Source organism: Prosopis cineraria, unplaced genomic scaffold (genome assembly GCF_029017545.1).
Source record: "Prosopis cineraria cultivar Desert tree isolate PC_DT_omini unplaced genomic scaffold, ASM2901754v1 PC5, whole genome shotgun sequence".
NCBI lineage: Eukaryota > Viridiplantae > Streptophyta > Magnoliopsida > Fabales > Fabaceae > Prosopis > Prosopis cineraria.
In genome coordinates, this window is record NW_026555336.1 from 6441043 (window position 1) to 6453360 (window position 12318).

The 12318-nt window shown below is 31.7% G+C and overlaps 2 protein-coding genes across 6 annotated transcripts; one reads left to right on the forward strand and one right to left on the reverse strand.

Moving 5' to 3' along the window:
- The first annotated feature begins 1329 nt into the window (after positions 1-1329).
- Positions 1330-3893, forward strand: LOC129311202 (transcription factor MYB3-like). The gene is made up of 3 exons (XM_054953321.1): positions 1330-1681; positions 1834-1963; positions 3254-3893. Exons 1-3 carry the CDS (start codon positions 1540-1542, stop codon positions 3591-3593), a joined length of 612 nt encoding a protein of 203 aa, XP_054809296.1. The 5' UTR covers positions 1330-1539; the 3' UTR covers positions 3594-3893.
- Positions 3894-3978: 85 nt separating this feature from the next.
- On the reverse strand, positions 3979-9271 carry LOC129311200 (probable glycosyltransferase At5g03795). 5 transcript variants are annotated; one of them, XM_054953318.1, is made up of 5 exons: positions 9071-9271; positions 7604-8216; positions 7380-7510; positions 6103-6262; positions 3979-4999 (listed from the first exon to the last, which is right to left on the reverse strand). In XM_054953318.1, exons 2-5 carry the CDS (start codon positions 8066-8068, stop codon positions 4310-4312), a joined length of 1446 nt encoding a protein of 481 aa, XP_054809293.1. In that variant the 5' UTR covers positions 8069-8216; positions 9071-9271; the 3' UTR covers positions 3979-4309. The 5 variants fall into 5 exon arrangements, with proteins under 5 accessions (XP_054809293.1, XP_054809291.1, XP_054809292.1 ...); XM_054953316.1 differs by having other exon boundaries at positions 6103-6451; XM_054953317.1 differs by having other exon boundaries at positions 6103-6451; positions 7604-8236.
- Between the last annotated feature and the right edge of the window lie 3047 nt (positions 9272-12318).

Sequence of the window (12318 nt, forward strand, 5' to 3'; positions counted from 1 at the left end):
AAATTGAGCTCATTAAAATCTTCTCTCCTCATTATTCAATTATACTGCAACTGAAATGTATAGGTATAAAATCTAGTTCCATTTAAAAAAGTCATAAACACCTCATTCCATTTTACATGATTCATATAATAAAGGCAACATGCTACTCCACTATGACTCATTCGTCTAATTTCATCTAAATGTACGAAGGAAAAAAAAAAAAAAAGAGAGACATTATTTTTTGAGCTTGGAGATATGTATTGATTTTAACAAGTTTTCGGCACCTAAACTTTTTTATATAAAAAAGACTAATTTTATTAAAAATAAAAAATTAACCAAAAAACAAGGAAATGATGGTTAAAAAAAAAACACAACTATTAGTTTCTATAGTTTTAACATATTTTGGTATATGTCCTTTTAGTTTATCTTGTATACAACATGAATATCTCTACTTTTGAATATGCCCAAAGCCACGATAATATGACAATAAAAGTTTTAAATATGTTAACCTGTGACTAATATTATTAATTTGTACCGAGTGTAGTTACAATGCAATAGATTAATAGTGTTCTCTTCCCTATTCTGTTTCATGTTTAAGGTTTCAATATATTAAAATATAACTCTACCTTAATACAAATACTAAAGATGATAGTCATATGTCTACATATTTAATAACGCTAGTGTCACCTTATAATTTTTTTTTTCAGGATATATTAACGTTGCATATGGGATAAATAGAGGGACTTGAGACAAGAAAAAAAAATTAATCTTTTAATCCTTTAACTTTTAAGTTACTTATAACTTAGTCTCTTAATTATAAATCATTGTGACTCAGTCCCTCAATTGTGACTCGCCTATGACTCAATCCCTCAACTTTTGAATCACTTACAAATTAGTCCCTTAACTTTTGTTAATTTTTTTTTATGTTAGCTTATATCTTACATCAATGAGCAAGAAGAGAGTATTTTAAAATAATATATGAGCATTTTTATCCCTCTTATTTGATAAGAATTTTTTTAAAAAAAATTTAAAAATAAGGACTGAGTTATAGGTGAATCAAAAGTTGAGGGATTGAATCGCAGTGAGTTATAGTTGAGGGATTGAGTAGTAGCGAGTCATAATTAAGAGACTGAGTTACAAGTGAGTTAAAAATTGGAAGATTAAAAAATTAATTTTTTTTTTAAAAAAAATACAAGGACCTACGCCAACACATGTTAAAAGTATAGGACAAATAATTATGTTTTCCGGAAAAAAAAAATATTAATATATATGTGAATGGATAACTCAAGTCAGAATGCCTCATCCTCACTTCCCAGTCAGGAGGCAACGTATCTGAAAGCCACTGGTAGTTGAGTCTTCCCATTTTTGTTCATATGGAAGGTTAGATACGTTGACCCACTCACCGTTCAAATTTGAACAATCTCTTCCAAAACCTCCTCCATCTTCTAACCTTACTATTCTCTCTCTATCCCTCCAATATATACTCAACTTATTGTAGTCTCAGTGTCCTTATTAGTCTCATATTTCCAAAAGCGTCCACTGTGTCTCTCATTCTCTTACATGGCACCACAAAGCCAGACTGAATCACCCACTAGGAAATTCATTAACAGAGGAGCTTGGACTCCCGAGGAAGATCGAAAGCTTGCTCAATGCATTGAAGTCCATGGAGCTAAGAGGTGGAAGAGTATTGCTATTAAATCAGGTTTTCTCACCTCCCTCTCTGACAAGTCTTGTATACATATATACACACACACACACACATATATATATATATATGCTCTTCACTTCATTTCTTCTTCTTCTACTTCTTCCTCAACCTTCTCTGGGTTCTGTGCTCTGTGCTGGTTTTTGCAGGTTTAAACAGATGTGGCAAGAGTTGCAGGCTGAGATGGCTCAACTATCTAAGGCCAAACATCAAGAGAGGCAACATTTCACTTGAAGAAGAAGATTTAATTCTAAGGCTTCACAAACTCCTCGGAAATAGGTACCCCCTCTTGTCCTACTTGTTAGTCACATTCTACAAGATTTTTCTTGGTCTTTCGTGTAAAGTCATTCTCTATTGTTTTTGTTTTTTCGGGGAATCTTTGATGCACAATTTCGAAAAGACCCTTCTACAAATTCTAAAAGTAAGTGGAATATGTCAATCTTTAATAACAACACTCTTTTCATATATCAAATCACTCTTTTTTTTTTAATTTATGGGCAAAAATAAAAAGTGATTTAATCTTAAGATAATTTTATTACTTTAACTAACTTGTCTTAATTTGGTGAGTTATTTGAAAATGATTTATATTACTCTTTTTTTTAATATAAAAAATTTTCAACCAATTCACAAAGTTTGAAAAAGTTGATTAATTTTAGGAAAAATATAATTTTAAGTCTCTATATTTTGTTCACATTTTGCTATTGATTTCTGTACTTTTTTCAATATTTTTGTCCCTGTACTTTTGTTTTTATTATTTTAAGTTCTTTCAAGATCCTCATACTTTATTCATGGAAGTACCTAAAATAATGAAAAATAAAAATATAAGAACCAAAAATACTAAAAAAAAAATATAGGTACTAATAGTAAAACACAAGTAAAGTATAGGACCTAAAGTTATTTTTTCTCATAATTCTAATAATTATATATGAATTTAATATGTTTAGACTAAAATACCCTTACAATTAAAGTCTATTTTTTTCTAATTCAATGATAATATTCATTTACGAGGGACAATTTGAAAAAAAATAATTAATTCTTCTTGAAAGTTGTAGTTTTGTTTATAATAAAAAAAAAAAAAAAAAACATAGGGCAATTTCTCTTATATTTGAAGATAGAGGGAGTATATAGGAGCGGGGAAAGTAGTTCTTATATTCATATTATCCATACTCCAAGCAAAATACCCTCTTCATAGATGTGAGCTTTGGTTTAGTACTGCAAATGGACACTTTAAAGTTTGTTGGCCAATCTATGTGAGATATTTATTTCCTACGAGTGTGGAAGATGTGCTAAATTCACAGCCCTGACATGACAGTTTATTGACACTACATTGTAGAGACAATTTTAGTCAATTTTTATTATCACCTTCATAAGCCTCATAAATTAAATACTATGCTCTCCAACTCTATCCCTTAAATTATAATATTAAATCCTAAAGACATTGATTCTTGTGCGGCATCATAGTACTTGAAATGAGTCAGCACTGAAACATTATGTGAATTTAATTTTTCTTGTGATGTGGTTGTTGGATTGAGTTATTGTATTCGTATGTGACATTAATTTTCTGTGTAGGTGGTCCTTGATAGCTGGGAGACTTCCAGGACGAACAGACAATGAAATTAAAAACTACTGGAATTCTCATTTGTGCAAAAAAGTTAACAGTGAAGAGAAGAAGAAGAAGCCAAACACTTCAACCCCACAAGAAAGCACACCAAGAAATACTTGGGATAGTGCTCTTGCGGAGAATCCTGAGGAAGCCATTAATGGAATTGGAACTGTGAACTCAGAAGTTAGCTTTGATGTGAATGAGTTTCTTGATTTCTCTCCCAAAGAAGGACCCTTTCATGAGTTGGATTGGGTGAACAAGTATCTAGAACTTGATGAGCTTCCAGGAAGCAGTGGGGAATTTTGATCCTAAAAGTTTCAAAAGAAAATTGTTATGTACATTTTGAAAATAGAGCAGGAAAATCAAGTGATCAAGGACGGATTTAGAAAAATAAGGAGCTCGGTGATCATTTTAGGGTTCATAAGTGCCTTTCCTTGTTTGAATTTTACTGAATAATTTTCTTTAGGGTCTAAAAGGATCCCAATATGAAGATTGATACCTGAAATTATGTGTATGTGAAGAATCAGTTCTGTAACTGCTAAGCAAAGCTGGCGTTACAAGCTTTGCTATTTTCTTGTATGTCATTATTTGTATCTGAACTCGTCATTTCTTTGTGATGTGAAATGAATGGTCAGTGATAATGCAAGACACTGTGAAGGTGATGCGTATAACCGTATCATATATAACAAGATCCAGCAAAGCACATTAATTCTCATTCCATTATTTCAGACAGCTAGGGTTCCCTGCTTGTTTATGATGGGAAGGATTTGTCTCCTTATCAGCACGTGAACGTCAAAAGATAACAGTACAAGCATGAATATGCCTCTCTCAAGGGTAAGAAAAATTGTCTTGAAACCAATGGGTAAATGCTTTTTCCCATATAGTTCCAAGCAATGAAACAATGAAGCAGTAAAAGGCTGTCAAAATTCTGCATATAGCATGTGAATAGCTTTAAAACACATAGGCCAAGAAAGACAGAACACTTCCAAAAGTCATCCGCCCGATAAATGCTCAAAGAATGATTATATCCGTGGAAGTTGAATGTTATTTAGCCTGTTGAACCATATTGAATGCAAAATCATGTGGAACAGATCATATCTTAGTGGTTTTGGGTTCCAAAGGAAATGCTTCTGCACCATCTTCACATTAGTTTGCATGGTAAGATATTTTGACATGGGAATGGACAATAAAATTTCCTTTAACCTCGGAATATCCTTCTCGGCCACCACCACAGAGAATGCATTCCAATCCAATACTTCACTGAAAGGGAGGACGAAATTATCTGCAATTATCACAGGAACACACTCGTAATATATGGCCTCAACTATCCTTGGGCTATTCACTTCATAGCCCATTGGACATAGACAATATTTACTTGATTTCATGTGCTGAATGTAAGTCATCCTTTTGGAAACTAACTGAGGTAAACGCTGAAAAATTTTCATGTCTCCATCCTTTTCACCACCCCAATGCTTTAGAAGTTTCGGACGTACTCGACCATGCATGCTTCCAGCAAAGAAGGCGAGAATTGGACGTTGTGATACTTTGTTACCACCAACATGTCTAAGAGGTCTTCTGGGTGCCCTTATGGTAGTTTCTGGGAGGGAAACATCTCTTCCTGAAATGAAGATTTTTTCAGACGTATCAGCATTACACAGAGCTTTAATGGTGTTTCTGGCCAGTTCATCATGCTCAGTCACTGTATAAGGACCCTGCAAAGATTACGTAGAGCTTCTCATCAGACCAATGTGACTCATAAAGACCAAAAACAGAGGAGAAAATATAGCCAGTTCTTTTCTTTCACAGGGGGAACTTAGAAGGCTAGCTGGCTATTTTGTTTTATGTCAACAGACCAGACGGAAAACGCTGGCTTTTTTTGTGCGTGTTCAATTTCTCCCCTATTGTCCCATAAAGAATACCCAAAAAGTTGTTGACCAGAATCTTTTGGTAAAGGATATATCCAAGGAGTTAGCCATTGATAGAGCATAATGATATAGTGCAATTCATATAGCTAACCCCCACCTAATAAGATTAGGCTTCTTTTGCTGCTCTCCTCTATTGCCCCAAATTGGCTTATTATATACTCCCTCCGATCCTATTTATAAACCACCTTCTAAAACTAATTTTTGATCCAAAATATAAGACATCTTGTAATAATTAAATTGCTTTTTTCAATTTTACCCCTTTTTAATTAGCGTGAAGATATTTAATGTAATTGTATTATTATTTAAAACCAAGGATAAAAATAAAAGTACATATTACTTATTTTAATATATCAAGAAAAAACTAACTTTTCTTAACATGTGTGAAACGGTTGAAAATGTCTTATAATAAGGACCGGAAGGAGTATGAGCTAAATCCAATTCTATAATTCTCCAATTTTAATGTGTTTCCATCTCCTGTGCACGGACTACAATGAGCTCAATCACAATGGTGAAAGGGAAAAGACTACAGATTTCTGGGGTAGGTGAGGGGATAAGGGGTTCCATTTCGTGACATGCTCCCTACGCAATCAGACCTTAAATGCGATTGGAAATTAACATTTATTAATTTTTAAGAAGATAGGGTGCTTTCTTACATTTTAAAGTTGATGTATTGTAGTTGTAATTAGGCTCTAGTCAAAAGGGTAAAATGTATCATACAAAACAAAGTGCACAACAAAAGGAATTATTAATTAGCCTTAATATCGTGTCTAGCTTCTTCCCAAAAAAAGGGGGAAATTGTAAGACTCAAAACAATTATCACACTCCATCCAAATAAATAATTGGATTCAACTCAGCAGCAAATTTATGGAAAACAGAGATATGCTACATACCCAATCATGGCAAGCAACAAGGAAATGGTCTGATCCATGTGAGCGATTCCAGAATGGATACTTTGCAGCAATCTTGTTCACATAGTTCCTTAGAAAGATGGACAATGGTTTCAAAGAATGAGATCCAGGCACATAGAGAGCCATCTCCAGTTGACGGGCACTATATGGCAAATAAAATAAGTGAGCTTTTTTGGGGTTCTTAGTAACGAATTGCTTGTTTTCTCTCATTGACTTCATAAACCATCCTTCAGAAGCATAGATTCCTTTGAGGAAAGGTTTATGGAAAATGGGTCTTGATCCATCAGGATATATATAAACTTTAAGTATCGTTTCCATCAATTCATAACTCCTGAAATTGAGTCACAACATTTCTTTGAGATGTCTTGTCACAAATTTTCAACTAGGATAAAACAATGAAAATCATGGGGAGTGTGTCATGTGACATTAATGCTATTAGCATGACGCAAGGCACAGTACAATACAAAGACATAATCAGCAGACCTTCCTATATTTTATACAATACCAGCAAATGTCCGCAATCATGAACTAAGGAGTCATGAACAGTAAACACCACTACCACTTTTTACTCTCACCTCACATGCATGACGCCAATGTGCAAGAAAGAAATTTTTGAAATGAACTACAAGAATAGAGTTAAGAACAACGAAACACAAAGCCACAGCTGTTCCCTAATGGAAGACTAATATGCTACAATGATGTGTTTCCCAAATCTTCTAACTCTTTGCAATATGCTAAATCCCTGAGGTTGAACATTTGTAGGTGCTTTATTTCATCTCTAAGGTGATTTGATAGTTTAATCCTGGATCCATTGCCACCTTCACATTGCCAAACCAAATGAACTTTATGAAGAATGTTCTGAAGTTAGAAACTCTGCTTCATTGAGTGGTTCCTTGATACACATGATTATAAATTCATATTAAAACCTTTATGAACTCACTAGTAGCATGAGCACGATACATAGAGTTACACAGCAAACAGCTGTCAGCCCACATTGACTACAATCAAGGGGGTTTTAGAGCAAGAAGGTAAAGGATTGCCCTTTCCTCTTCTTTGAACAGTCACGGAAGTGAAAAATAACTCACCAGTTGTGGACTGAAACTTCAAGAAATTTCAATTTCACAATGTGGTTTCACATTGGTAGACTTTTAATATGCGAGACAATTTGCTCAGTAATCAACACATGCAAATCATAATAGAACTCTGCAAAAGAACATGACATAAGCAAAACAAAGCAGATTTTTTTAATGACATCGTACCTTCTGAAGACAGAAACGTTCCTGAATAGAGGACTGTAGAGATCTGAATCTTCAACAACTTGATGTGCGTACTCAATCTCTTTCCTTGCATATACAAGGGCCTCATTAGGTAACATAGACCGTATGTACCTCTGAGATATATATCGAGTAAATTATTTGTGACACCTCCCCCCATCATACTTAAAAGAAGAAAGAAGTAAGTTCAAAGTCTCGTCAACTTCTACCTGCGATCTGGAAGAGACAAATCCATGAGGAGGGGAAAGTGTAATAATTGCTGTTTTACGGGCAAACGCTTTGTCCTCCTGTTCCCCAGATACAGAAATATTGCTCTGATGAGGTTCCACTCTCTCTAGTTGAACTGGAACGGATTGTACCAACCTGTTAGACACATCAGGTGAAACAACTGAAGCAGGTTGGCTAAGGTGAACCTGTTGATGTCTGGCCTCTTCTAGAAATTCATTTGACAGTGTGGTGTTGCTAAAGGATTGGTTCAATGAAACTGATTCAAGAGGAGAAAGGTAATCTTTGTCCAATTGACGACTGTTTACAAGCATCAGAAACAAAATAAAAGATATTGCCAAAGTGGCCCCAATAAATATTAATCTTCTCCAATCAATTTTGTGCCTAGAGCACCGCCGTGATAACTTTCTCATTGTGATGAAAGCAGAATGCTGTAATGCTTTTCTCATCTCATTATATAAAGCAGATATTTAATGCCTCCAGTAGAGCCCAAAATCTCCTCAGTAGTACAACTTTCTGAATATTAAACTCTTGAGAAAATAAAACAGGCCAGTTCCAGAGTTCAGAGCTTGAATCAGATCATGGGATGCTAAGTTCCTAGAGACCACCAAATCATACTGACAATTAGAAATTAGAAAGTTTTACAAATATCAAGATGAAGAAAAAGAACAATGACAACGACAACTTACTTCCTTTCAAAGGTAAACAATCAAACATTTAGATGAAAAAGGTTCACAATGGACTACATGACAATAAGTCACTAAAGTTTGCACTTATATGCACCACAGACACTTATTTTCTTGCAGGTTTTCTTTTTTAAAAGGAAATAACTAAATTAATTCCCATACATGAGCAGTGCATGAGCGCTCACCGTAATTTCAAAAGCTATCAGGCGTTGAAATTAAAATACTATCAGAAATTCAAAATCTCCAAATTTGGCATCTGGTCAGACACCCAAATTTAAACCAAGCGTCTGCTGTGGGACTAATATAATTTTTCACAAATTAAAATTTGCTTAGGTGTTGAACCAAGGGACAGGGAGTCTCTAAAACTATAACGTCATGACGTAATTTTCCTTAATATGCGTAAGAGCCTCGTGATCCGGATTCAGAGGCCTAATAGGGAAAATCAAATTGAGCTTATTTGGAAATTATCTATAGTCATTTTATCTGGGAATCCTTGTCTAACAGTCCCAACTCGTAGCTATCTCCAACCATTTTCGTTCCATATATGAAATAGTTTGTTCAATCCTAAGCAATCAACAATAAATATCTTCAATGATTGGCCTTTTCTGTAGTTTACAATTTCCATCAGTAGACGAGCAAACAGACCAGATATGGAAAATGAAAAACTAAATTTAAAAACAGAAATCGTATTGATATTGAACAAAACACGAAAAGAACCAGAAGAAGAAGGAGAAAAAGAAGAAGAAAGATGAATATGCAGCATACCTGATTCATTCTCCAACGCAGCTGATCAGATCCATCGTCCCCTTGATCCAGGTAACGAGAAGTCAAAGCCGAAGTGGAGAGAGTTGTTGTATGAAGGAACCTTCGTTCCTTTCACACGCGTTAATAGTCACTTTTCTGTTTTGACTTTGATGACAGCAAATCTACTGCTTCTTCTTCCACCCACGCTCACAGCTGTACACTCAACTTTCTCCGTATCTACTTTCCGCTTTCCTGTTATTAATCTCTTCAGATTTGGACCATCAGGTTGATAGACAAGACTATTAACTAAATTCAACTTGCACTCAATTTTTTTTTTTAAAAGAACTTGCACTCATTTACAAGAGAAAATAAAAATAAAATAACAGCTCCTCCCATTCAACTTTTAAAATTTTTTAAAAAAACTTTTAGTCTAATTTAGGATACTTAATATTTTTTTAAATTATTCTTATATAGTTATATTAATTAATAATTAATATGAGCATAAGAAATGTAATCTTATTAAACACTTTGTCAGGATCTTCCTAATAAAAAGTTGAGGATGAAAAGAAATAGACATGTCTTTTTTCTCTTATAGCTACATTTACGTCTTATAATTTCAACCGTGAAAGAAAGGAGCCGTTAAAATCATTTTTTCCCTTTTCAGTAACTAACTCGTGGCAGATTTTTGATTTAATTTATTAAATGAGTTGAGTTTTATAAATTTATTAAGATCAAAATATATTTTTAATTTAAAAAATATTTAGATATGTACTTACAAATCATTGATCAATAAAGTTTGCATGTTACTAACAAAATTTAATCTCATAATCTTTTGAATTATGATTAAATTTTTAATAACTAAATCAATATCTGTTGGCTAGTTGACCTCCACAGTTCCTAGCATAATTTTTCCCATGAATAATTTTTCCTTTAATAAGTAGTTAATTATTAAATATATAAATACAAGGTAGTCATCCTACACCATATGTCTTCCCTACATATGATACATAGAGCCCGTAGGATGAGCCATGTTTATTTAGGCTAGTATATTCAAATGAGTTTAAAATATTTTAATATATAAAAAAGTTTTCTATAGTCAAGCCCAAGCTTAATGTCTTAAATTTATTCAAACCGATCAAAATATACTAATTGTTAAATATTATATTATATTTTTTCTTTTTTTATTTAATTTTAATTTTTATCTTAAAAAATTAAGATTTTTGAGCAACGTAGCACTCGAACGTTCATTTTATCCATCCTTATTAAAGTGAGACCAGTCATGGAAAAAATATACTAATGAAAGCACGTGAATTAGTCTTTTGTGTTCATTTTTTTTAAATATTTTCAAAAATAATCAAAACACACTATTGTTAGAACATTAAAACTTCATTTAAAAGTACAAAATGTGCAAATTGAAAGTCTAAGAGAGGGTTTACGAAGGCTATATGAAAGTTGAGATAAAAGTTATTTTCATATTATTAATTAATAATTAAAAAATAATTTGGGTATTTAGACTAAACCCGTTCAAATTTAGATTTAACTTGAATTTCTTTGAACTTATTCAAACAATTTAAATAAGCTTGAAATAAAGAAAATCTTCCAAATTTTTAAGTCATTTTTTAAGATTTTTTGAGCTTATTCAGGCTTATTTATCAAACTTAGCCAAATTATTGCCTCTAATGATATATAGATTCATGATTGACTAAATTAATGCTTTTTCAATTCAAGATATAAACAGTTTTTAGGAAAAATTTGAATTCCAATAAAGTCCCTATTATCATAAAAATATATATTATTTTCTCCTTTTATCCTTAGTCCCAATTACTGATGCACTTTATGATAAGTGAAAAATAACTTTACACAAAAATCTAGGTTGATAAATATAAGAGTTGAAATGGAAAAAAAATAATTTTTACATATACTAGTTTACTTATATTTTAAGCCAAGAAGGGAAAATTATTATATTTTAAACTGGAAAGAGTATTTTTTTATAAATTTTTATCATCAAATTTTTCAATATAAATAAATTATAAATATTTTAAAATAATGGAATCATGAAACTTTCAATCCCTCAAGTTTGTCTAGGTTATCAATTTAGTCATTTAAGTTTAATTTTTAATTTTTATTGACCTGGTCCCTTTTTTTTGTAATATCATATGAATCTTTTAAGTTTTAAAGCATAAATTGACTCTTAACATAATCTAATATATGTAAAATATATTAATGACTTAGCATGTATATGTAGTTAAATGATAACAAATTAATCTTCAAATTAATTTAGTTTTTTATTAGTATAATCCCTTGCACTAGGTTTTGTTTTCTTGTTTTTTACAATTCAAAGTTTTTTTACCTAAATAATTATATTTCTTTTTATTAATCTACATAGCTCATAGCTGTCATTAATATTTTATTATCCATATGTTACCTCCTTTTTAAAAAATAAAGACCAAATTGATAATTGAAATAAATTTAAAGGACTGGATTGATAAAAATTAAATTTAAAAGACCAAATCGATAGCTAAGATAAAATTGAAGGATTAAAAATTACATTGTTTCAATAACATTATATAATTAATTATTTTAGGGTAAAAATGTAAATTGACTCCTAAATTATAGGTTTAGAAGTATCTGAGATTCTAAACTTACTTTTTGTGTAATATTATCCTTCAATTTTTAAAAAATGATGCAGTTTGATTTTCTTGTTACCAAAAGCTAAATTTGACAATTAATTGATTGAAAAATGACAAAACAAAGACCTCAAAAATTACAAAATAAGGGCTAATAAATTTTCTAAGTCTTTTTTAATGTTTTTTTGGATCATTGTCTATAATTTTTTAATCCTTCATTGTAATTTTTTTGGCCCTTTTCTATATTTTTTGAGTTCCATTTTTATCATTTTTTTGTTAACTTATAGTCAGAGTTAATTTTTGTTAATAGTAAGGAGCAACAGATTATATCAATTTTAAAATTTGAAGAGGAGCATTACACAAAAAGTGAGTCTAGAATTCTAACACTCTTGAACATATAGTTTAGGTATATTATATTTGCTTTTTTACTCTTCTTAATATTATATTATAAAAGTCAATGTTGCTAGGCCACAGCTCGTTTTTGTTGGCATCAAATTGCAAGTGAAATGTGCAAATAATACTACAACAAAAATATAAATTAGTGAAAAAATTTATCAATAAATTGTCTATTTCTCTCTAAAATATCAAATTAATGAGGATTATTGATTTCATAGCTTAATTTAAAATTAGTGAGGGATTGTC

Coding starts and splice junctions, on each gene's coding strand:
- LOC129311202 (XM_054953321.1), top strand. CDS start 1,540: ATGGCACCACAAAGCCAGACTGAATCACCCACTAGGAAATTCATTAAC. Junction 1,682..1,833: donor GAGTATTGCTATTAAATCAG/GTTTTCTCACCT, acceptor TGGTTTTTGCAG/GTTTAAACAGATGTGGCAAG. Junction 1,964..3,253: donor CACAAACTCCTCGGAAATAG/GTACCCCCTCTT, acceptor TTTTCTGTGTAG/GTGGTCCTTGATAGCTGGGA.
- LOC129311200 (XM_054953316.1), bottom strand. CDS start 8,068: ATGAGAAAAGCATTACAGCATTCTGCTTTCATCACAATGAGAAAGTTA. Junction 7,511..7,603: donor TTGTCTCTTCCAGATCGCAG/GTAGAAGTTGAC, acceptor TATATATCTCAG/AGGTACATACGGTCTATGTT. Junction 5,000..6,102: donor TTGTTGCTTGCCATGATTGG/GTATGTAGCATA, acceptor TAATCTTTGCAG/GGTCCTTATACAGTGACTGA.